At 37.8% G+C, this 26468-nt stretch overlaps 1 protein-coding gene across 4 annotated transcripts; it reads right to left on the bottom strand.

Moving 5' to 3' along the window:
• Positions 1-613: 613 nt before the first annotated feature.
• NADK (NAD kinase) lies at positions 614-25963 on the bottom strand. Of its 4 annotated transcripts, none has more exons than XM_080381306.1 (12): positions 25772-25963; positions 20133-20346; positions 15038-15121; positions 9985-10114; positions 9320-9428; positions 8996-9081; positions 8600-8702; positions 7612-7763; positions 7015-7114; positions 6229-6386; positions 4993-5075; positions 614-3905 (listed from the first exon to the last, which is right to left on the bottom strand). In XM_080381306.1, exons 2-12 carry the CDS (start codon positions 20303-20305, stop codon positions 3758-3760), a joined length of 1326 nt encoding a protein of 441 aa, XP_080237432.1. In that variant the 5' UTR covers positions 20306-20346; positions 25772-25963; the 3' UTR covers positions 614-3757. The 4 variants fall into 4 exon arrangements, with proteins under 4 accessions (XP_080237432.1, XP_080237434.1, XP_080237433.1 ...); XM_080381308.1 differs by lacking the exon at positions 25772-25963 and adding an exon at positions 25116-25551; XM_080381307.1 differs by lacking the exon at positions 25772-25963 and adding an exon at positions 21929-22055.
• Between the last annotated feature and the right edge of the window lie 505 nt (positions 25964-26468).

Below are 26468 nucleotides of genomic sequence, written 5' to 3'. Positions count from 1 at the left end.
GTAAACAAATCCTAATACCACTGTAAATGCTATATGCTTCTCTGCCACTCCTTTCATTAGCAGTGCAATAAGTCATCTCACAGTTGCACAAGGAGCACGACACCATCATCAAGACAGGTAGGACTGCTGCAGAAGAAGGAAGACCCAGATTAAATTAAACGGGGAACAGCAGCAAGTACAAGCTGGGTTGATCTTTACATCCGGGATAAGGGGGGGGGGGGGGTTTGTACTTCCTGAGACCGCTGTAATCCATCCTGCCACCCGATGCCTATGTGAGCAATCAAGATTATCTCAGATTATTGCCCTTATCTTATTTCTTTCCTCATTTTTCTCCTCTTGGGCCTTCAAAAGCATAATTCATGTAGCACATCTAGTTGTATAGAAAATTTGTTTCAGCTTGCACAGCAAATCCTGCTTTTATTTTGAAACTTTTGAGAAAAGATTGGTATCAGACATATACATTCAAAAGAGCCTTGGGTATGTTTCCAGAAAGCAGATGGTACTGTCCCATGAGACAGTGTATTAAAACCCCACACTGGATATTTGCCTTCCAAGCAAGTAATCGTGTGAACCTAATTTTATATTCTTAACAGTCAAAGTGCTGCTTTACAAATCCAACTTTACAAAAAGCTTTTATTGAAAGGATTGAAAAATATTTGTTTTCAACAATATTTAAAACAAGTTTTCAAAGCATTAACAATATGTAACAGGATTTTTCCTCTCTTCAAATTTCAGTACACTGCTTTATGCCATACTACATCAGTTGTTAATAACTTCTTAAATTCTCTACTAGAGAATAACTTAAAAAAAAAAAAAAAAAATTAATTTCCAGGCTTCCATCTTGGCCCTTTGCAGACTGGAAAGGATTTGTGGGTGCAGTGATATTTACAAACCCTTATATTAGACACACTGCTCTTAATCAGCAAAAACCTATTTTACTAGTACAGTTTAAACAAGTTACTTTGAGTAAGCTACATCAGCAAAATGAGCTTGTATTGCCAATATAACCAAGTGTGCATTACAGCTTTTCTCTGCTTCAGCTGTGGTTTGAACAGAAGTTGCCCACACTTTAAGCAGTTAAATATGCAAAACTTAACTGCCGTTTAAACCTCACTAGCCTGCTTGTGAATCGCTGGTTTGCGGACTAAAGGCCTTGAAAATGGACTTTGTACAGTTAGATAAATTTGTCATGTATTAACACAATTTGGGTTGTGTTTTGATATAAAGCAGCTAGGGCAATTATAATCAATGCAGCTTTTTGAAGAAAAAGCAAAAACTAAAGTCATCATGTGACTTTCTTTCCTTCAGTCAGTGACTGCAGCGCTCTACTTGGCTGATCAGTGATCCAAGTAAGATTGTTATCAAGCGGCAACAGTTGTACAGGCAAAACTGCAAAAGCTTCAAAGCCAGTAATGCAATTGCACTGCGTGATAAATTCAAAGACAACTCCTAATCTAGATCTAATCTGAAGAAACTAGTTAGGTAAATTTTGATAACAGATATCATGAACTATGCACTCTGAAAATTAAAGTTCAGCAATTTAATCAATAATAGCTTTACTATTATAAAAAGCATAAATAAAAAGTGCTGAATATAGTTTTATCTTTAAAAAAATACTAGATAAGGCTCATTAACCATTTCACCTCACCTCTGCAAAATGATTTCCACTTCCTAGCATGCCTAGTATTCTGCTTGTTTTCCACTTAACAAAACATTTATATAGCCACTATACCCTGTTCCTTTTCTCAATTATTGCATGTTTAAATAAAATAAGTTTCAAAAGCTAAAAGTCTGACACTTCTATAGTTCAAAAAGTAAATAGTTATTAAATAACTGAATACTCCACCTAGAAAACCCGTAAGTAGCTTCAAAACAGTGATAAAACAATTACTGCAGGTTCAAGTGAAAGACAAATCCCAAAAGCTATCTGGATTTTCTCCAGGAAATCACAAAATTTGTCTATTTAGACCAAATCAAACCAATACTCTATTTTACAAAATTTACAAATTGTGTATTAATTTATATTAACACATTTTCAGTGTGATTTGTATCATTAACCAAGAGTTTACTACTAATTCATGGAAAAGTGCTCTCACCTGGATTTAATAAAATTAGACAGACTAGGGCTGTATCCAAAATGGAACAGACATTGTTTAAACCATCAGAGGACAGCAGGTTAGGCAGAGTTCAGAAATTTATACATTTCCCATTACCACTTTGGACCACATAAACAACATAAGACAATCATGAAAAGTTCAACAAAGCTTCTCACTCCACTTTCAAGGAAATCCCATCTTAATCAGTAAATTAATTCCTCCACAATATTATGCCATAGGCTTAAATTTAACACATGATGTCCATTCCTTTCATGACCAATGCAGCAAGACTTTGAAAATGCTAAAGTTTGAATAGTATGATCATGAGACTGCACCACAGAGAACATAAATGTAAACATTATACTTGGGTTTGATACTTTTCAGTTAAAGTATAGTACAAACCCTTTTTTCCCCCCAACTAGTTTTTTTGTTGTTTTTTTTTTTCTTTCATAAAAGCACATACAATAAAATATGTACATAAAGAAGTTAGAAACATTTGAAAGCATCTTAAAAAAGTAAATATGAGACTTAGAATATCTTGAGTGTGCTGAAGGCACCATTGCTACTCTACTGGGAATGTGTCCTCTCATTTTTCAGCCTACCTATGACGCAGTATCCCTCTCTGTATTACTCAGCACCAAGAGTTGGAAGGTATCTGTGGAAGTTGAGGGCATTCAGGGCATAGTATAGAATATTCTTTTCTTCAAGACAACGGTGGAACTAGACAATGTAATAGTAATTGAAGTCCAGATTCTACTTGAACACTTTTTTTTTTTCACTTTGTAGTCTCTAATACTACCATTTATTCCAGAGAATCAAACAGAAATAATAAGAAAAACTAACACACTGATGATTCCCACCAACAGGAGCTGCAGAGCTATGCACTAGCTCAGCTACAAAAACAGAGATCATTGTCATAACCAGCTAAGCCCACACTAATGCTCGCCCATGCTATTTATGGATGTTTACACAGTGATGACAGCCAAAGGTCAAACACTGCTCTAACAGGCATAAGACAGATATATAAAAAAACCTTTTTTTTACTAGTTCCACCAATTAATAAAAAACATTCTTCATGGGCGTTTCTTCACAGTGTGTCACATTTGCAAGTAAGGAGAAAGTATTTTAAGCATTGTCTTGATGGGGAGCCATTCTGGGCAAGACTTAAGCTAACAAAGAGAAGCTTCTTTTTTTTTTAAGAAAGAAAAATTCTTTGAGACTTTATATGCATAGCAGTCTTAAATGGAATTACAAATACACCAAATTAAATAGAATATTTGAATGCCACTTTTCTACTGCCACTTTTCTATTATGTATCTACATTCAGTCTACCATATTATCGTCAAGTTATAGGTTACAATCAAATCTACAGATGCGGTTCTCAATGCCAATCAGAAATAAACCATTTTCAGATCGCGCATTTGCAGGAAATTCACACTGGATCACAACAATCAGAGCCTAATTCCTTCCATTTCTACCCTTGGTGGACAGGAAGTAGCACAATAATTTCCAGCCATCAGCAGATCAGACAGATATAAACTATAATCATTATACATGTCTGAGATGGTGACCACACTTGTTAGCCAAAAACTTTAAAATCCAAGCATATAGAAGGGATACTGCCACTTTCCATTCCCATGAGTCTTGTTAGATGTAGACACTCAAAATTCTTCTTCTTCAACAGCAAAGTTATTTTGCTTCTTCCGAACATTCCAGTGTAAACACTCAGCCAAGCTTTCAAACCAGTCGCTCACAGGATCTCGGAAACAGATCGAAGGAAGGGGATAGCAAGAGGTAGTGATGCTAATACTGCAACAACACAGGAATACCCCAGTCAGTCAAGGGCAATGAATAGCAATTGAAAAAAAAATAATAATATCTTCTCTTCACTACCTAATATAGTGCTATTGTTCAGACAATTTGGTAAAACAGCAAGTTTCCATAATCAAGCGATAACCAAGTCTGCAGGCTCATCTAAACAGTGTGAACGCAGGGCTTAAAATTGCTAACGGATGTGCTGTGGACAGCACACTGAAACAGTGAGAATACCGAACCACTCCATGACATCCTGCAGGCAGAATCTCCTTGCCTTCACATCAACAACACAGGGACAACAGAAAACGTAAATCACCACATTGGCCTTTAAGTTTCAAGTTTTAACTATACGCAACAGCGCTAAGAAGTCTACAATCTCACAAAGGGCCAAATCTCCCGTTTGAACCCTTACTAGTCTCCTGATCTATTCTATAGATCTTTCAATCTCAGAGGAAATACAAACAGTTCAGGATGGGAATGTCATGCCAGCTATACATTTTCCATTTCTGGGAACTTGTATGGACCAAGAGAAAAAAACACCAAAGTCAGCCTGAATTGCAAGTCTACCAGTCACGTATCACACAGTTACTTTAAATCACTATCCTATTCCCAGGAGGATAAGCCACCACATTTTGCACATAAAACCTTAGCAAACTTCACATGCTGCATTCTGCTCACTCAAGGCAATAGCATTGCAAGTGACCACAACCATTCACTAAGTTAACATAGTTTAAACCATATGGCATTATTTAGAGCCAATGCAACTCCTGTTGGTTTACATCTTCTCAAACTCCTAAGGTTTACCTTTAAGTTAAATTTAGAGAATTTTCTAAAGACATGTCCATCTTCCTTGCCAAGCATGCAATGTTTACATGCTTTTGTCCTAACATTTCACTTGCTTTCATAGGAAGATCTAAAAGACTCAACTTAGAAATTAAATGGTTTTAGCGCAGTTTGTGCTGTTAAGAGCGTTTATAAAAGCTTGTTTCCTCACTGCAAGCAACCATTCTGGCAGATTAGAGAATAAGAACCAGATTTTCTATACTTATAGAGAGATGCAACAATGAAAAAAAGGCTTGACCTGTCTCCATGGCATATTTCCTGCCTCTTCCTTCCATCAAATGAAACCCATGCTGTATTCCTGGCATCTGGGGAAAGCATAATCTGAAAATGAGAAAAGAATTAAACTTCAGGTCCAAAATCTATTTTTCAAGAGCAAGGAACTAGCACCTTCTCCATCTTCCCTCCAAGTACAGAACTGACTCATTCAACTTTACAGTTGCATGGAAATTTGTAATATGTCCATAACAACAATGCAGTAGCATGGCACACAAGTTCCAAACCTTCACTTCATGTCTGCTATAAATACATATATTTTTCTACATGCAATAAACCCCCTCCTAATAACTACAAGGTCATAAACCAGACAGACTTTCCAGCTACAGCTAGTACAGACTTTAATTCAGTTACGTGAACTGACATAGTATCTCTTTCAAGAAAATCAATCCAGTTAATCCAGAAAAATAGATTTTAATACAAAATGAATCTAAAGCTGCCAAATTTAGGAAGTTCTGCTCATATTTAACATGCGCTCCTGTTAGTAAAGAGTTGACTACCATTGGCCAGTTAGACCAACTGACATGAAAGTAGTTGTAGACCGAGAACAGTGCTGTGAATAAACATTCGATCTGCGTTGGAAAATAGGAACAGAAACCCCAGTGCACACTTACTTCTTAATGCTAATCTTTTAACACCCCTAGAAGAGCCCTTCTAAACATGCTAGCTCTCTTCCAACTGGAGCAGACTAGGGGCTTGTAACAGACAGAAGAAGCACAAAGGGGTTCATCCTTACGCGTGGGTATTTGTTAAAAACACATATTAACTAAGTCCATTTTATACTCAGGTATTACCTTTTTTTCTGCAAGACAGAGTTAACAAAAAATAATTTGTGAATTGCAGATAACTACAATATATTCAAAATCAGCAGTTTGCTTTAGCCATGAAAGTAGAATTTTTTATCCCCTTAAACACCACTGATATATAAGCACTTCAGTCAAAAATATATAAAATTTCATTAGTCAGAATGCAAATGTATGTATTCACATTTTGCAAAACAAGCAGTGTAAAGTATTCCGCTAGTGGGTATATTACTTTAAACAAAGATGCATTCTTCAACCAGACTTGATCCAGCCCTCCCACAACTGAAGGAATGCAGGAGATACATAGCATTTGCTAACCTCTTCTGCTTTGGTCAAGTTCACAAGGTTACTGCAGAAGTTTTTAACTTAGAAAGAGAACTAACATAACAGAAGCTAACCTTGAGTTCCACTCCAGCAGGAACAACAATAGGTCTGAAAGACAATGAGTGAGGGCAGATGGGGGTGATCATTATTGCAGGAACATTTGGATGAATCATAGAAGCTCCTGCTGCAGCTGCGTATGCAGTGCTACCAGTCGGCGTGGAGACAATGACTCCTGTGAAAGGAGCAAAAATTTCACTTACATTAGCATTACAATCAATGTGTTATTTTGGAAGCCTAAGAAACAGCACTGTTATGAAAATGAAGCAAAGAATGTATCAACTTGTATTTCGCAGAACTGCGGTCTAATACACAAAAAGTCAGAAACTCTCTACTAATCCTGGCACAGCACGTTTGTTCTACAGCTTCTTGTAAGTTGCATAAACTTCTAGATCTGAGGTTACACAACTTTCTAACAGTGCCATTCATAATTTTAAGGATAAGAGCTTTGAAGATGAACTGCTGTATTTCATGAGTTGAGATTGTAGGCCTTCAGCAAATTCCAGATATCCAAGCAAATCTTTTCTGAGCTATTTCTTGCCCTTAGCCCTAACATACTATGCCTAAAGAAAACACCACTTGCCTTCACAAGTCCACAAACAAAGCTTGCAACACTTCAATGCTTCATTGTGGAACACATTAGTTACCAACGCATAAACATACCTATTCTTCGCACATTAGTATTTTCTGTCACCAGTAAACTGAAGCTTGAGATTTTGTTTCCATGTGAGAGTATCCTCCAGTAAACCAGCAACAATCTACACACAAACAGATAAGCAATTTAACTCAAGAAGCAGACTCACCATCTCCTTGCACTGTTGTTATCAGGTGTCCATCTAGAAAGACATCTACGTTGGAAAGGTAAGAGGAAGGACCACGATCCACTACAACTTCATTTAGGACCTGTCAGGACATCAAATATTACACTGCTATTGCTGACTTGGCAATGTAATAAATAACAAGCTCAAACATGGTTTTCAGATCTTTGAAAAATTCATGCTGATTTAGTACCTGCCACATTAGACTCTCTTTACACTTCTTCATCAAGTGCCAGCTGAAGTTTTTAGACGTTAAGAATTATTTCCAGAAGCTGGTTACTAACAAGGTGCAAGGGTTTTCTATTCACTTATAAAAATCTTTGGGTTATCCCATTTTAGAACTACTACTTTGTTTTCAAAATAGAAGGAAAATATTACTACAGGAAAGTACAGTATTAGCACTTACGATTGCAGAAAATAATGATTTACACCATTTCCTTATTATTTAGTGCACGTATGCATCAGTTTCACACTATTGGGCTAATGTAAGTAAACTACTGAAAAGGGGAAGGTTATAATAAAAGAAGTACAAAGCAATTTACAAACAGCATATTTGTTCTTATGCTTATGTTGACCTCTGACCTGATATTGCATAATTTGCTTGCCCACTTCTTTCTCCATATTTGTAGACACTACTCCATTTTCTTCTATACCGTTTTGTACTGTCATTTTCTCTCTATGCTCTTTTACTACTTTCACTTTCAGCCTGCTTCGTAGAACAAGTGCTGCATTGCCTAGAATTTAAATATAGGAGAAAGTACACAAAAATGATATGCTAGTACAGTAAATAAAATCCTGTAATGACTAGCAAACTGTATGAAATACCATCCATCTATTGCCCGTGCTTTCAAAGTTCCCAATTTCATTCATATGACAATTGTCTACACTTGGTTAAAGCTCAAAACTAATTTTTACTAGTAATGAGCAAAATTAAAGTCAAATTGGAACCCCGTCCTTCCTACCTTTCCTCATCATGTAAAAAGAAAATTTAAGTTTTATATGGATGTGATCAAGATTGGAAAACACTGTTAGGCTCACGTGATCTTCACTAAGACAATAGCTAAGCTTAAAGAAAATTAGTGTATTAGAAACACCTATTAAAAGACAACATTCTAGCAATTTGAGAATTTTAGACATTTTTTTTCAGGAATCTACTTTGGATGCAAATCAAATAACCCCACATTGAAGCAGCAAAGTGTTTCTTTCCTCAAACATTTTACTTGCCTGATTTCTCAGTATTTAGGTACTGCACTGCTTAGAGAAAGAGACTACCACATACTTCAGAGCTACACTTAAATGTTATTTAATTTAAGTTCTGCATCATCTTATACTTGTTTACTCCACCCAGGACAAAGTTATTTCTTAGCCATTTTCCTTTACACAATAGTACGGGAAGCAGCACTGAATGGGCCAATACAATAAAATGCTTTTGTTAGTTTAGCATACATTTCTTGAGACTCAATCTTATGGGACAACCTACAGGAGTTGGTTAAGGAAATTTACTAGTCTTGGAAAAAGCTACAGAAAATGTAACAAACAGAAACACCACACCTTGTCCCCTGAAATTTACCTTCTATAACCTGAGTGACTTGGGACTGAAAATTCTCAAAATTAAATGGAGTAAGAAATCCAAGGGATCCCAGATGAAAAGCCATAACTGGAGGTACACTACCCTATCAATAAAGAAAAGAATTTAAAAGCTACTGAATAAAAACAATTCATACTTCAACTAATTGCCTGTAAATATTTTGACTACTGATGTAACTTCAGCTGTGCATAATAAAAACAACACATCACATACATTATTTGCAGCAGGTATAGGGTTAAACAGGCTTGATAAAAAAAGGCATGAACAGCAAAGGACAAATGCCAAACTCAGTAACAAAGATAAAAAAAACCACCCAACCATCTTCAATTACTTCAAAAAGAAAAGATGTCTTTAAGTCTATTTCCCAGAAAGACCAACCTGGAAAAGCGAAGAAGCGTAAAGTAAGGTCCCATCTCCTCCTAGGCATATGATAAAGTCTATCTGATTGGAGATATCATCATAATCTATAAGCAACATTGAAATACAAGTTTTGAATTAAGTTTTATCAACAGGCTTAATTTCTTAACATAAATTAAGTGCAGCAACATTCACTTACAAATATAAAAAAACCACAATGAAGATGTAACAACAGCTGTTTCCAAAAGACACTTTAATTTAACACAATTGACCCAACGACTAAGGAAATACCGAGACAAATAAGCAATATTCTTCAGCTTTGCTTTCAAGAAGTCGCTACCATACCTTCTCTGAAGGTGCAAAATTTCTTCTTCACTGGTCCAAAATTATCATCATTAGCTATAGCGGGGTCTTCCAATACTTTTTTCTCTACATACACTATCATATTGTTCTCCTTAAGAGAGGTAAGATAAGCTTGTTAATAACCTCTTAAAATAACAAAATATTTGACTCTCCCCATAATTTGCATTCATTTAAAACATCTAAATAATATATTACAGAAGTGGTCTGCATCTGGTGGTTGTGGGATTTATTTTTAATGTGTGGTCTAATTCTAAGGAGTATTTTGCAGCATGCACAGACCACCTAATGAATGAAAATAAACTTTGGAATATAGACTACACGATGCAGTAACATCACTATGTTTGTTCAAGGCTTAAACGGTTCAGCTTTTTATATTCCATTCCCTGTAATTTAAAACTGCAAAATAAAGGAAAGTTTTTACTTTAACTTTTTTTTTTTCAAAAAAAAAAAAGCAGCTCTGTACTTAAAGTACTTAAGTACTGATTTTAAGCTCTGAAACAAGTTTTACCACTTCCAGTGGCAATGGGTGCGATTTGTTTGCACTATACAATGCTGCACATTCCACATTCAGCAGAACCAGTAATTGAAGACAGTTTAGATGTAAAATTTTTCATTATGATAAAAAAAGAGAATTTATGTTTCATTACCTCAGTAAGATACACACAAAGCTCTTTAAAAGGTTGTAGCAGACTGGCATCACGTATCTTTTTAATAACAAGGACACTCTTGGGAGGTTTGTTCCATGTCAGCCGCTGGCTTGCTGGATCCTGAATGTGCCTGGAGAAGAGAAAAAAAGACAATGTCACTACATTTTGCTTTGACAACATTCTGGTGTGTTAAGAATATATCCTTACGTATAACTGCACACAGTCCTAGAGCAACAGAAAGAAGAATGCAATAGTTTGTTTTGCAATGATGCTTATTCCCCTATGAAACCAGTCAATGCTTTACTGTATTAAGATGGTAACACAGTAGTAAGGTGTCCATTCTTGTCACTGTTACCATGCTCATAACATGTGCAAACAGGGGCTTTAACAGAAGCACTACAAAAGCTCTTGGATAAAGTTCTTGAACTAACTGAGGTCTTCCCTGATGCTTCCAGCCATAATGCTTTCCTCTATCTTGTTTTAGTGCTCTCTCCTCTTAAGCTGATTCAAAATAAGGAAAAAACATCCAATTAGAAAAGCAGAAATAAAAACGGCATAAAATGTATTCCCATCCAATCCTGTAAGTCAAACAGCTTAAGTCAACGTAAATTTAAAAAACAGTGCAATAGTTCCAACCCAGATTTTTTTTTCTTTTTAGCAGTATTTCCTTCAGCATTTTTTCACTTATACCAGTATACAGTCACAGATTTCTCAATACAGTTTGAAGCCTGTAGATGCAGACAAAAAATCTACAGTCTTTCTACTAACACAAAACAACACTATCCCAAGAGAAGAGCAAGTAATTACGATGCACAGGGTCACCTGTACTAAATCCTCAAGATAAGCCTTAACTATAAAAAAACTTTAGTACGTACACTCTATTCTGGGAAGTCTACACTTGCAACTCTTATATTTCCTATCATAAAGCCTTATAAAAAGAGCTTAAATAGGAACAGATGCCTGTACACTTCTGTTCCATGCAAACATTACAGATATGTAAGCATACATAACTTTTGTGCAACATTTCTTTAAAACTCTAATCTAGATATTGATTTTACTTTAGTGCTGAACGCAAAGCAAGTTTATCTGCTTAAAGCAGCACAACTACTACTTAAAAAACAATAAATTTAAAACCCCCAAACAATCTTTTAAAAATATTTTTAAACTACTTCCTGCCTATTGTCAGGACAGCATTCTAAGCCTTGAGAACCTCAAGAACTAAATATATGTACACAAATAATTTTGCAGCTTTCAAGAGGGTTCAGTAACAGAACCCTCATGTTGCTCTACGATACAATTAGTTGATTTAGAAATACCCAGCTGTATTTTCCCCCTTCTTTTAAACCTACTTCTAAGCTACATGACTTCACAGTTGTATTTCACATATAACAAGCATCCCGTCCTCCTCCATACAGTGCAGGTGTAATCCATAAAGCAAAGCAGATTAGTATTAATGCTGAACAAGTCAAATTTACAAAGATATTTAGATTTAGCACTTCAAGGGTTAAAATAAAACAGATTATGATGCAGGTGGTGGAATAACCAAATGCCTACATTCTGCATATAAATAAAGCAGAAACTATAGCTTAATGAAGCGGTGTAATACCAATAATGTTTACTAAGAAACAGTGCCCCCTCTCTCTCTAAATTATTACATAACACAGAAGACTACAATATGCAGTTACAAGCAGTATCACATACAGGTTTCAACATTACATTATGTTTCATCTCACTGTGTTTTTCAGTCAAGAAACCACAGAACGGCAGAGGTTGGAAGGCACCTCTGCAGAGAGTCTAGTCCAATCCCCCGGCTCAGCGTAAGGGTGTCCTGTAGATACCGTACTTGGTTCTCATATATCGCCATGAATCTGAGATGACTAAGAATTTGGAAGGCTTTTTCTGACTTGACTAACCAACCAATAGCTAAACTGAAAATAAAATAAAATAATAATAAAAAAAGGAATTGCATTAATGTTGCTGCCGAACACTTGCAAAGGAACTGAAGCTGAAGTCTTATAGGGTGTTTCCCATACAAAAGTTCATTTTGCAAAATTAAATTCCCTGAAACTTGATACTGTTAAAAAGTAAAAAATACAACCACCCCCAAAACCATTTCAAGATGATTAGGCTTTCTCCTAAAGCTGGCGAAGAACTAAAGATTGCAGTACTGCTTTTCATTTAGCAAACCTAGAACTACTACAGACTTCATTCAAATGAAAGACAGTCTGTCTATTTCAGCTGTACTCACCAATTCCACGTAGTTCTACTAAATGAAAGATTATTCATGACATGCTTTAAGACCTTCATGTTTCTTTCCAAGAATCAGGCAAATGCAACAGCTCCAAAAAAAGAGAAAAGGCTGAGGCTTTTATCACTCATTAATAAACTGCTACCTCAAAATCAAATTTTCCTCTGAAAATTTTTCCCCAGTTAAGTATTACAATCAGCCTCAACAAAAAGTTGTCAGGCTTTACAGAAAAATCCTGTATAAAACATTTATTGCAGATCTTCAGAGGCAAAATTTCATAAGAAAACATCTCACTTCAAGCAAGAGTTTATCGAGAGGTATCTGACCTGACCTCTCCTCAACAACTCAAGCACTTTTTTCACTGAATAGTCATTCAATTAACCTGGTCATCTTAAAAAAAAGTCTTCAGAAAACAGGTTTTTCAATACAATCATCAACACTAGCACTTAAAGAGACATCAATACCTTCACTAACTTATGCCTGTATATAAACGCTACAATTTTCTGTTAAAAAATCCTCTCCAGTGAAGAGAGCTTAACAATATTACTGACCATAGAGAAGAACAACACAAACAAAACACTTTTGCTTGTTTTCAGAAGCCACAACAAAAACATTTACAATTTGGTCTTCAAATAGTCCCTTCCTTCAGTGACCTGAGAGCACTCCTTACTCCCCAGCTATTCCGAACAGGACATAAAGAGTCTTCTCCCTCGCATGTAGCATGTGCCTTCAGTATTGCCTGCAGCCTCTGTACTCTGCCGACCTGGACACTCATTATATTGCACCATGCTGGCCCAGCCCAGGGGGAGGAGCACCTTCACCACAGTCAGGTGGGTGAATATAAGCAGCAAGCTGGGTTTTCAGGCAGCACATCAAATCACCAACTTTGGGACAGACAGAAAGAATGAGCAAGCTAAGAGTTTCTGTACACTGCAAGATTATCATCACACTTTTGTAGAAAAAGTTAGGATACCACCACCCTGGTTTGAGAAAGACTACTAGTATATAGCTAGAGATTTACAGAAATAAATATTTAGCTCAAATACCTTACATTTAAATGAAAGAGCAATGAAAAAAACTTTTTCAAGGAAAAAAATAGGGACCACTAACTTATTTAATCTGTAAAACCCTGACATTCCTCATTTGACCAAGTCAAGACACCGTTTATTAAGTATATAATACACGGTGTAAAAAGCAACACTTTTCTACCACGCAACCTACACAATTAAAACATTTATATGCCTGCCAAGCAGAAACCAATCCTTATTTTCACACTAAATTTATCAGCCAAGTCTAAAAGCAAACGTGCCTTAATGATATTCATACACTGAAGGTGCCATAGATCAAATACAAAACCACAAACTACTAGCTCAAACACATAATACCGAGATGGGGAAGGCTTTCCTCAGATTTCACAGTACACAGAACAGTTTCTCTTCCTTCCCTTGTGTTGTCCATAAAACTTTTTGTTCCTCTATCATTCAGAAACACCACTCTTTATGTATCTCAAGTTGATGGGATAAACGAAATGCTACCAATAACTTTTCCATATCATAATTAGATTGCTAAAAGGCTGTTTAATACGCATAGCAAGTTTACTGTCAATTATGTTGGAAAGTGTTTATTATAGTTGTCATTGTTGACATTAAACTATGGATTGCAGATTATGCAAAACATGTCTAAACAAAACTTCAGCACTTAATACTGTTTACATGTCCTGCTGTATTTTTATGTGAAATGATTGATTATTTTTTTTTCCAAAACACATCTACTGAGCTGTGAAAAAACTCTGATTAGTTTAGGTAGTGATACTGAAAAATCAGAGACAAAACTCTCTGATACCCGGTTTGGAGCATTAGAAAGCAGAAATTCTTTAGTTTTGGTGCTGGATGCACAGGGAATAAGTGCCACGCAACACGCACCCCAACTTTGTTCATTGCTTATCTTTAGATGGCCAATCTATATGTACTAATGACATTTCTGAGAAACTATTGGCATATTCCTTACAGTTCCATGAACTACTTATCATATCTGCACTCTTACTACACGTGTGTGGCCTAATGGGTCAGGGGTCCTCTGGTGGTCCTTTAGGACAGCTTCATCCTTTCTTCATCCTCTTCTTTTTCATCTTCTCATCCTTTTCATGACCTTCTCTTCTCCTGGCCCTGCTTCAGCACTCTGGGATCATGTCTCTGCTTCGGACTGGTTCTTATCTATTTAGTAGCTAAACTATACTATACAATGCAGCGTTCTACTAGTAGCTAAACTACATAATACAGTGTTGCACTGCTTGGCAATGCCATGGATACATCAGTTATAACATTTATAGTTAAGCACACTGGTAAAATTCTCCCGGTATCAGTAGTAGATAGTGGGCCTAAGAACACCACAAGTAGTAGTAATGTAAAACCAGTAAAATTAATTTCCTTTTATGTCCATTGTCCTGCAGGAAGTATTCCAACTGGCAAACCACTATATATCCATATAGAGAAATACTGATTATGTCCTATCATCACTTGGGAGAAAAAAAACCACCATGACATTCAAACCCATATTACAGTTTTCAACATGCAGATCAAGCTAATGCACATCTAGTGGGGTTTTACTTGAGAATACAGTTTAGCAGTGCTATCCATTCTCCTCTCAGACTGACTTTTTAAATGCAGACCCCAACTGGCAATCAAGCAACATGCAAATCTCTAAATATCAGGTCAAGTACAATGTCGATTAGGGGCTGAATAGTGGAAAAGTGAACTTCCTTTCACATAAAATAAGCATAATACCATTCATTTGACAAGTACTTACATAATCGTTTTAGGATTTTGCAGCATACAGGCCTTTGGTCCAAATGTGGTCACTGGGCATGGTCCATGCAAGGAGCGTGTTCTCCTAAGAAAAAAAAATACATATATATAAAAATTAAATTAATTCATAAGGAAAAGAAATGTGAAGTCAACCCGGGTATAATTAGCTCCCCAACCAACAAAAAAGCCATTTGTGGTTGACCAGCCAACATAATTTTATATGTACTAACTCTTACATTTCGAATCTAAAACTTAACTCCTGTCCCTACTCCTTAAAAGCAATTTTAATTGAAGCCTCACTCACAGTTTATCCCCTCCACATAGTAAGGAATCACTGCCTAAACATTAGTACCATGCACACGTTCTTCTTGTATTCATTTCATCTTCACTTTGCACAAAGGAAGCATCACAGCCACAAAGAAGATGTGCTCAAGTTTTCTCAAGTTGGTTCTGTGAATTCATATCAAGGTCTTCAAAGATTCTATTTAGTCTCAACTCTTTTGGGCACTACAATACAGAACAGTACCATGTGTGTCTCAGACCAAAAAAATGGGGATAAATTCCAAGCTATGAAAACATGATCCATCTTCAAGGTCTCACTACTGTGAAAAGGAAAATTCCTGTGTTTAAGAAACAAAGCACAGATAATTCCTGTTTCAGAATTAGGTATGTAATTCTTACATATTAAAAAAAGCTTTGGTTTGGTTTTGTGGGTTTTTTTTAAGCTAGAACAAGAAAGAATTGACACATTCTGAAACTCCTCAGTTTGTTGTAATCCCAAATAATAGTCAACATGATAGCATAAACAAGTATTTAACACTGAGCACTCAACCAGATACTTGAGTAGTAACTGACTGAACATTTCAGATTCTGTAGGAAGTTATTAAATAACATTGAGAAAATGTCAAATGAGAGGCTTGTGGCAACATTCCAAAGACACTCAAAATACTTCCGTAATAACACCAGCTGAGCAAACTAGTATGCCGAGTACCAGCATTCAGTTTTTGTTATGTAATTCAGCAGTCTCACAACCTTCACTTAACAAGTGGGCCTAATCAATCAAAATACAAAACATAAGACAGAGCTTTGGTTTATATAGTATAAGCACTTTCTCTTCTGTAATATTTTGGCATGCATTCATTTCTGCTGACTGAGCAAGCAAACAACTAGGCACATGAAAAATTACGCCCAAGACTGTTGTTTTCAGGCCATGTTCTCAGCAAAAAAAACCCCAAAACTACAATGTTAAGTTTTGTGTCATTAGTGTGTGTAAAGGATTAGTCTGCATCAATTCTTAAGTGACATGAGCTTTACTGCTGCAGACACAACGACCACAATACTTCCTCTTCTGTATTTCTTGAAGTACTACATCTTATCTAAGAGCACACAATTTTAGAACAGGACATGCAGAATGATTACATCTGGTATAAACATGCGTGAAATAGCTTAATCAGTGCTCTTCATCTCCATATGGTAACATATATATAATAGGTTTCCCAGTGTAAGTCTGGACAAGCATTTACGATGAAATCTCCAACACCAAGGCAACACTTTCAGATTGTTTTGCCATGGTAAAGTCACAGTAATAGTGTCACGAACATTTAAACACAATTTTTTGTTGTTTAAATCGTTGTCCTTAAATTAATAAAATGAAAATCATTCAATTCTAAGTTATATGGAGATACATATCTGCAGCACCTGGCATTAGTTTTGAAGAGGTAGGGAAAAAAAAAGTTATTTTTTTCCATTTATATATCTAATAAGAGCTAATATGATCTTTCTCTTCAAATAAAGGGGAGCTCTGAAATGTCATTTATCTTCAAATCTAAATCCCACCCAAAACACAGGATTACTCCTAGGCTCTAGCATGAGATTATCTGGAGCAAGTCAGAACTGTCCTGCACTACTTCCTTCCCACCTCCTTCAGCAAATCTTTAAAGGGGAGTAAAACTTACACAAGTTACCAAACTGTTGAAAGATTATGTAAATGCTATTAGAATTATTCCATCAAAAAGAAGGGGGACATATGCTTTTCCTGTGCTTAATTCAATTAAGGCAGGAACTGCTAACCAACCTATTGCTTGGCAATAACAAATCATTACTGCACTGCCTTCTATTGTCTATATCAAAGTAGCTCAGACCAGCCTGATGACTCACTCTTAGCACTAAAAAAACTCCTCAGAGATCTGTAAAAATCAAAACCAGATGACAGGTTAAGAAGATACAGTTAAGGAATAAAAGCAACATCTTATTTATACATGTATATCTTATTAGACATGGAATAAGATTTGATTTCCAATAATGAAAATGAGTATTGAATTTTCTACATCTAACATATAGAAGTGATACTTGTTTTTCAGGTATTTTTTCCTATTTGTAAGTCCAGGCACGACTAATCCAGACACATAAGATTAGTACTGTTTTTATAAAGTTTACCTTATTTATATTAAAACAGAAAAATGAGCAAGGACTGATTAATTAGAGATTAATGTGTGTACCAGTATAGGTAAAGGAATGGTAAGTGTGTATCTACTTGTGAACAATTACACTTGAAACTGGGATAGTGAAAGAACACCCTGACAACATCACTTCCCACTTTTTGCTCCACTCATTTTCTCACAAATAACTGTCTTTTTGCCTTCTTTAACACAGGCCATTATTCCATGAAACTCCCAGTAACTGGCTGAACTCTGTTCCTACAACAGGCATTAAATAGCCACATCTGACCTTCATGAGATTCAAACAAAGTTTTCTCTGCAAGCTGCAATTAATAATTGGTATACATTTTCATTGAGATTTTATTTGGGTTTATTAGTACTCAATCTATGCAGGTAAAATATTTCAGTGAACAGAATTTAAAAATGTTTGTAATAAGACTGTCTGCTAAGAATGAACAGTGATGCACTGGAAATTAGACATAATCTCTTAAAAATGTACTTGGCAGTTCAAAGCAGACAGGCAGCTACTACAACCTGAATGCTACACAACAAGCCTGAAATCACTTTCTGACATTCTGCAACATGCCTTGTGACAATTTTGCACTGAACTGAAGACAGCCAGTGAATGAATTAAGAACCTGTTCATGAAAAAAACACAAACCAAAAATCCTCGTAAACAATAACCCTAAATCAAACCCACAACAGGTAGGGTCTAAAAAGATCAATTCTAGTCTAAAAAAGTAGTTATTTAGCTAGGAAATAATAATACAGAAAAATTTAGACCACATGGTCTTTTACAGAGGTTGACTGAAGCCTACGTTCTTTAAGTGGAGAAGTGAAAAAACCACCAGTTTTACAGTTAAACAGCACACTTGCAACGTAAAGTCTTACGAATTAACTATGACACACACAACAGTACAGCTAGACTAGACAGAGCACAGGCACTTGTCAACATTTTCCAAAAGCCTTAAAGTACACTGACTTTCTGAACTACATATGAAAAACAAGTATTTTCCTAACCTTTTAGACTCTTCAGATAAAGGCTTTTATTAAGCTTCCCTTCACCATAAACCTTCCCCCTGCGATCTTCGGCCTCACCCATACATGCTCTGCCTTGCAAGAACATTCCTACCAGCAAAGCAGTAACTCTAGACGAAAATGTCATCTGTTGAGAAACTCCTCCATGATTCTGTCCATGCTTTTATAGAGGGTCACAATGTAAGTAAGGTAAAGTTCTGCTACGCTTCCCACAAGATCAAGACACACTGCTACCACCACTGCATGTCATTCAATATTTACAATGGGTCCAAAGATCACAAAAACCAAGAGTTCTGTCCAAGCTGTCCACATGACAAGAGCCTTGCAACTAGATTAGAAATTTGGCTCAAAGAAAAAAATGGGCGTTTCTCATTGCTGTGAAACAATCCACAAGCACAAGCATACTTTGTGCTGCCTCACGTTACCGTATAACCTAAGTACTCATACAGGTTTGTAACACACAGCACTACAGCTCTAGCTTGAGCATTTGCAAAAATTTGCAGAAGTTTCTCTACTTTTGATTCTTTTTTGAGACTATGAACTCTGCAGATACCTGTTTTGACAGCCACGCCATTTTGATTACAGGTCTGCTCTTAGTCCATCCCCCTTCCTGCCTTCCATTTGGGCTAACCACCTTTTGAAGTACATTTTAAGAACCCCTTAAAAGTAACTTGTTGAGCAAAAGGTGAAGTTCTGCCTACTGATTAAAGATCTGGAACCAAGCACAAAATTGTTCCTTTCTTGTCACCTGAGCTACTATCAAGCTGTGAATTTACATAGCCCAGTACAGATGCATTTCTATTTTATTTCTGGAAGGTACTTAAAACTTCTGAAGCTAGGCTGAAATATGACAAGTATCATAGTATCCAAAGCTCAAATCTACTCCAAAACCCTAGAAGTACTTGGGCACAATGAGTTCCTCAAATTTGAAAATTAGTATTTTGTGTTTATCTGCTTATAAACAATAACCTTCATAAATTTTACACTTTAAGAACTTCTCCTAACTGGAAATATACCCATACTTTCTTAAAAAACTTCCTTACTAAGAAGTAATTTCAATACATGACACTACAGATAGTAGTTTCATGTGCAGTCTGTCTTCAAAAAAAGGATCTATTACATTTCACACAGCCATTTCTAAACGCAAACACGTCATTGAATCCAGGCTCCAACATACTCACTTCAGACAGCATTTAAATGGCATATCCAAAGTGAACGAGTAACGTGTTGTCTTGCTGAAGCTGTATACACACATATAGAACGTTGCTGAAATACCTATGAAAAGCAGTTTCAGATCTCCCAAGAAGCACTGGAACAGAAGGCAGGCCTCACAACCAGCCAGAAGCTGCTTACATGAATGTCAGTTTAGAGATGACCACCTATGTGGCTACTTGAGAAAATCAAGTTCTTTTCACAGCATGGACCACAATAGGGTGGTTCTCCCTCTCTATTTAGTGCCACAAACCACTATTTTTATTTCCAGTCATTATCACTTGTCACAGCTGCAAGGCTATGGTTATATAAACACAGGAGCAAAAATTTAAATCTGAACATTTTTTTTTTGTTATTTATTTATTTATTTTCATTTTTCTTCAAGGTAGCAAGAACTAAGAACCATACCGGAATTCTTTGGTGCTTCCTAGGGCTGGTGAAGCAGACAAACTTCGTGACTTAGCTCGTCCCCGGCTAGTATTGCTCCACTCCTCATCATCATGACATGTTGAGCAATGATAAGCAGAATCTGAGCTCACATCAGCCTTACTGGTACACAGTTTTTCTCGATTCATCTCCATACTGGAAGTGAAGGAACCTCAGTGAGAGAGAAATTTAATTCCTGTGGAAAAACATCAGGAGAGAGGGGATAGGGAGGAGAGAGAAGAAAAATGTCAGTATTAGCAAAGTATTAACGTAGTATTAAATACTGAGTTTACACACTTTGATAAATACTTCTTAAAAGCATCTGGGCAATTGACAAGTTCTTCAAGGTAATCAGAAGACACCGGAAGGAAAACCAGCCAGAATTATAACACTCTTGTTCCCAGATTTAGAAGAGGCTCAATACAACGTTGTTTCAAGATCAGCACAGATTCATGTCTCCAGTATTTTCGATACTGAAGAGGAAGAAAAGCTTTAAATATTCCCAAATGAAGACTCAGGAAAACTATAAAGTCTCCTATTAAGTGATAGCTACACTGAACAAATAAAACTAGAATACTCTAGGCTATAGCAGGAAAAAATCTGTCAAAGCAAGCAAAACAAATAATGCTGTAGGTAAGCTTAAATAAACTTTAGTTCTTCACAAAAAATGAGATTCATATCAAGCTAGGAGACCAAAACAAGCTGGAGGATGATACCTAAGTTCTTAAATGATTTGTGACAAACTGGGGAGATGGTCCAAAACAAACAAGATGCAGTAAGGACAAATGTCACATATTTCAACTTCCACAAATACTCTGCACAAATAAAAAAGATAAACAGCTGAGCAGACAGCAATTTTGCAGACGTAAAACCCAGCCAAACCAATCCCCAAACTTTAAAGAACCATCTGTCCCCAAAAGCACTAGAAATCCTGTAAGTTCTCATCATTATCTGAACCAAATAGAAGAAGCCTTACCAGAATATAAATAGAAAGCAACTTTCAGCGTATGAATAAACACTAAATTGTAACCAAATAGTATCTAAGATAATGCTGTTCAGAGGAACAGTACATCCTCAAGTGAGCTGATTTGTTGATTTCAACAGGGAAAAAGTTTGTTCAACAAAAATCTGCAGATGTTTTAAAAGCAGTTACATCACTTCGGATGAACTTCCCAATGTATGATGTAGAGAATGGACCATAACAGTACTGTAGCCATTAAAATGGACTATGGCTCTGGCAAATACGCACAAAACAATATGTGGCTGCAAAGTTACCAGACAATGACAAGTACTGTGTTCCACAGCATCCCAACTTCTAGATAACAAAAGTATCAATAAAACGAAGTTGTAATTTTAGAATGAGCACTGGCTCATTACTAATTTAGACAGAACCACCACCTAATCAAATTAGAAAATACTTTTGCTCCTACTGTAGATAAGGCTTACCCTAAGAGAATACCACTATAAAGAGGTACAATTACTGTCAGCCTTTAATAATTTACGAGATCCTGTACATATAAAGGTATCAGTGTTTAGTTGTTGGTTACTCATTACTTAGTATTACCTGTGACCATGACTTGGGAAATAGTCATTTCAGCATATTTGTAATTTTTTTTATAACTCCATTTTTAGACAACTTTAAGCTTAATGTAAATTTTGTTCCAGTTAGTTGATTTATGCACATAATTACTCTCATTGTGCAAGCACATATGTAAACAGACTGTAAAATCTGACTGAAACAACATAAGTTATTTTTAATGGATTATAATTTGTATTACCTTTTATCACAACCTTGTTAAGCTTTGGGAATGCATGTCTGGCTGGTTGTTTCTGAACCAGCTACAGAAAACAAGTCATATAGATACCTGAGTTTCAGAAAAGAAGTGACTTTAAAATGAGATGTTCAGTATCTGACTGAAAAGGGTCTTTTAGCATCTGTGTGTGCATGAGGAAAGTTTTTACATTGTCTGTTCTTCAAATTATAATCTAAACTAGCCCACTCTGAAGTTTTAACTTCAGAGATTCCAGAAAGACTTGAACAAACATTTCTGATGGATTCCCCCCCCAGCCTCCCTCACACAAACTGGATTCTGAATTAGCAGACTTTCTTGTCAAATACAGAAAGAATGCAAAATTTGAAGTTCTGTTTTTTAACAGAGGACTTTATCAATAGATTTAAAAATAATTTTTAAAAAAGCCATAGAAGAAGTGAGAAAACTAGACACTCATTTACCATCTCTTTGTAGCTACTCACACTTGTGATGCACTTAAAGGTCTATCAATCAACATATGTTAAAAAAAATCTAATACCTTAATTTTTAGTTGTAAATCTAAGGATTATTCCTTACAACCTGAAATCATTCTAGTATCTGGTTTCAGAGGGTCTGAAAAGGCTTCTCTAGCATCTTTATACACCTAGACTTCCACATACTTTAGCATCTCTCTGATTTTTAAAGAATTACAGATCTGACTGTATCTTTACTGACTAGCATGCTCTTAGCTAATAGCAACAAAAATTATTATAGTGAGACAAGTTTAATATTTAGCATACATGAATACATTCCACTTTGCAGAATTAGCCAATAAAAATGCTGGAGATAATTATTCATCGATGGAGATCAGCTCCTTAAGAATAAACGAGACAGATAAAAAAACACATTGGAACTGGTGGAAGACAAAAAGCAGGCACCGAACACTGCAACTGTGTTTTATTATCAAATTTAGACACCAGGTATTTCCAAAAGAAACCCTGTCCTCACAAAATTACCCTAGGAAGTTATACAAAATAGTCGTTTTTATATATGTCATTAATTAGCTCTCAGTATGGACTGCTACTGAACTACTTCAGAAGGATCAAGAGTAAAAATCAATAGTGAGCAGTCTCTCATCTCCTCTTATCTATCCCCAACAGCTATTTCACAAAGATAATTCATATATGCATGTACGCATATCTGTACTATGCATCCTGTCTCAAGTCAGAATTATAAGTAATTATTTCTCAAAAATTTGTACTGCAAAATGGGCACACACAAAAATTTGACAAGCCCAGGCAGTTAACAGTACATCATTTTCCTTTGCTTCCCCCTTACACAGATTACCAGCTCTTCATTCCTTTTTATCCAAACACTGCAAACTTGCTCTGGGCCTAGGAAAATAAAATTACTGTAACAGTTAACAAAGCATATGGAAATGCAACATCTGTGAAAACAGTTTATGGAGAACTAGCTCTCAGTAAATTAACAGCTGATACATATGCATCCTATTCCACGCCTTCCTTGACTAAAGAGGTGCAGAGAACTAATTTACACAGTAAGCAATAAAATGTGTTTCCAAGTGACTCTGTCTGAAGTATCTTCATCTGACAGATGCTGCCAGTAAAGAAAATCAGATTAGCATAAAACTGGAAGTAAGACGGTGTACAGACCTACTAAATACAGCCTAAGACTTGATATTCCTTCCAAGTAATACTTTCCAATTCAGGATGTTTTAACTACAGCTTACCCCATGTACTATTTAATTAACATTCCCTCACAAGACCTTTATTAAATAAGTAGACTTGACACAAGGACAAAACTATCACTGAACAGCTTCCAGGATTGGATCTAAAAACTTTAAGCACATGTCCTAGCAAAAAGGTTGCTTTGGTCTAAGTCATGTCCAAAATTTATTAAAAAAAAAAAAAAAAAAAAAAAAGGCGTTTAGATATTCAGTGCTACAGAATGCAAGACAATTGAGAAAGTGCAAACACTTAACATCACGTTTCTGTGACGGGGACAAAATAGCCGGTTGAGCCACCTCTCACATGTATCCAAACTTTTACTATAGGTTCCCACCTTCAACTTCTCTATCATTATAAATAAATGCTCCCACGACCCAGAACTTCACAAAGGTTTCATCAAACCATCTTTATATAGAAGGACACAACACCATAGCATCATCCCTAAAGCTTTACTACACTGTTCAATTATTATTAAGGAATTATACCCCTGGGTCGACTGTAACAATCCTAGTTACAAAAGATGTCTGAAAGAATTCTACTAAGCTTTCACATATATAAATATATACAAAATCCACATCCAGGTGGCCAAGTAAGAGTTACGAACACTCACATCTTAAAAAGCCATCTTCTCTGCTGTTCGATTGCACAGAACAAAGGCACATGATCTTTTGATGCAAGCAGCTACACAAGGAACTCAAGGCTGCAAATCATCAAGTCATTTTTTTTTAACAACATACTTGTAAGCTGTTATTTTGTAACAAACTTTTCCTGCCAAATGCCTCGCCCTAAATCATCCCGATCAGAGGATTAGTGTAGGGTCCATTCTGACTAAACACTCATGCTACTTTTAACACACCTTCAAGACTGCAATATTTCTAATTTTTTAAAAATTGCATCAGCTGTTCAAAACTCCTCATTTTGTACTTTTATCATCAACCCTGTATTAGGGCATAACAGAACAATGTCATATCCAAAAACTATCACTTGCCCTCTTGCTACAGACCGTTGTTTGCTTAATCACTTAATTACGTAGAGAACTGGGTTTTATTATTGTATTTTACTGAAGAAAACATTCCAATAAAGATTACATGCATATGACTCCATCCCTAAGGCACTAAACCTCCTCTCACCCAAAAAAGAAGAAACAACCCTATCGGTTAGACAAAACTTCCTTTTTATGTTTTCCTTTAGAACTTCACATTCTGGTGTGGCTGAAGTAAAAAAAAAAAAAATAACCCACCACGAAATAATATTCCATATTAAAGTTAGCAGTCAGCAGCTGAAAATTAGTAGTATGTTTTTTGATTACGTACTCTAGTGCTATTTCTACTAAAACCCAGATAGTATGACTATCACGTGTTAAATACCCAGGGAAAACGAGCCCATTTGTTAACCCTTCCGCTTCGGAACCACCAACACACTCACCTACAACACCAAAGAACGGGCGTTCGTAACCTAAAACTCACCGCCATCCCTTCGGTCAGAAACGCAGATGTTAAAACAAACGAGGGGGATCGCACACAGTTGATGTGTGACCAGGCGATCGCGGGCCAAATTAAGCGGGTTTACTTGTTATCCTTTCGGGAAACTCTCCTCCCTCCGGGCTCCTTCCCGCAGCGCACTGACGGTGCCTCCCGCAGAGAGGTCCTCCCGGCCGTGCAGCCGCTCCGTGGCAGCCCGCAGCGGCACCGGCAGCCACAGCTCCCCCAGCGCCGCCCGCCGCGGGAAAGGAGCGCCTCCGGTCCGGGCCGGCCCCGGGACTGGCCGCCGCGGCTCCCGCCCGCCCCGCGCCGGCGACAGCGACGGGAGCCCAAGCAGCCACGGCTCCACGGCGGGGTCGCCGCGCAGCCCCCCGGGGGGACGCGCACCGGCCGCCCCGCTGGAAGCCGCCTGGCCCGGCCGCGCTTCTACGGAGGGCTCCCCTCAGACCGGCCGCGCGTCTCCGACTGGGGTCCCCCTCAGGCCGGCCGCGCGTCCCGGACTGAGGCCCCCCCTCAACCCGGCCGCGCTCCTCCAATGGGGTCCCCTCAGCCCGGCCGCGCGTCCCCGAGGGGGCTCCCCTCAGCCCGGCCGCGCTCCTCCAGTGGGCTCCCCTCAGCCCGGCCATGCGCCCCCGACTCACCGCGCCCCGCCCGGCGGAGCGTCCCCCCCCCGCCCCTTCCTTCAGAGGCCGGCACGTCGAGCCCGACGGTGGTGGTGGCGGCGGCCGCGGGTGCTCCCAGGCAGTGAGCGGGGCCGGCGGACCCTGCGCGCCTCCATCGTCCTCTCCCCGCCTCCTCAGGAGCGTCGGGCCGGCGGCGGGGCAGCGCGCAGGCGCAGCGGCACGGCCCCGGGCTGGGCGCCCCGCCCCTACGCGGCACGGCCGGGCGGGGCCGGCGTGCGGCCCCGAGGGGAGGGCGGAGGAGGCGCCTCGCTTCTTCCTTCCAGCTCAGGACCTGGAGCTGGAGTTAGCAGCCGGCAGAAGGCTGCGAAAAAAGGGAAGAGTAAGGAAGGGGCACAACCCTTCAACACCCGCAGCAGTAACCCGCGGCAGGGCCTGGAGCAAGTGGGGTCCCGCTGAGGAGAAATGGTGATGGGCACCTCACACCGTCACCGTCTGCTCGAGCCCAGGCCTTGGCGCTGCCGAGGGGTTGGTCTGTTCACAACACTGTCACTTTGGCCGCCATCGCTCAGGTGGCCCCTCGCGAGTAAGGGACTGGACACTTCAAATGACACTCAATTACAGCACATTTTAGAAGGTGCCAGGTGTGTAATCTCACCTGTAACACATAATCTCACCTGTAGTGTGATCCAAGGACAGGCACTGATTTGTACATTCA

Source organism: Falco punctatus (genome assembly GCF_963210335.1).
Source record: "Falco punctatus genome assembly, chromosome: 3".
NCBI classification, from domain to species: domain Eukaryota; kingdom Metazoa; phylum Chordata; class Aves; order Falconiformes; family Falconidae; genus Falco; species Falco punctatus.
The sequence above is the reverse complement of the archived record's forward strand: the minus strand, read 5'-3'. Positions and strand labels throughout refer to the sequence as shown.

Coding starts and splice junctions, on each gene's coding strand:
- NADK (XM_080381306.1), bottom strand. CDS start 20,305: ATGGAGATGAATCGAGAAAAACTGTGTACCAGTAAGGCTGATGTGAGC. Junction 9,429..9,984: donor TTTGTGTGTATCTTACTGAG/GTAATGAAACAT, acceptor ACCTCTCTTAAG/GAGAACAATATGATAGTGTA. Junction 6,387..7,014: donor AACAACAGTGCAAGGAGATG/GTGAGTCTGCTT, acceptor CTCCTTTCACAG/GAGTCATTGTCTCCACGCCG.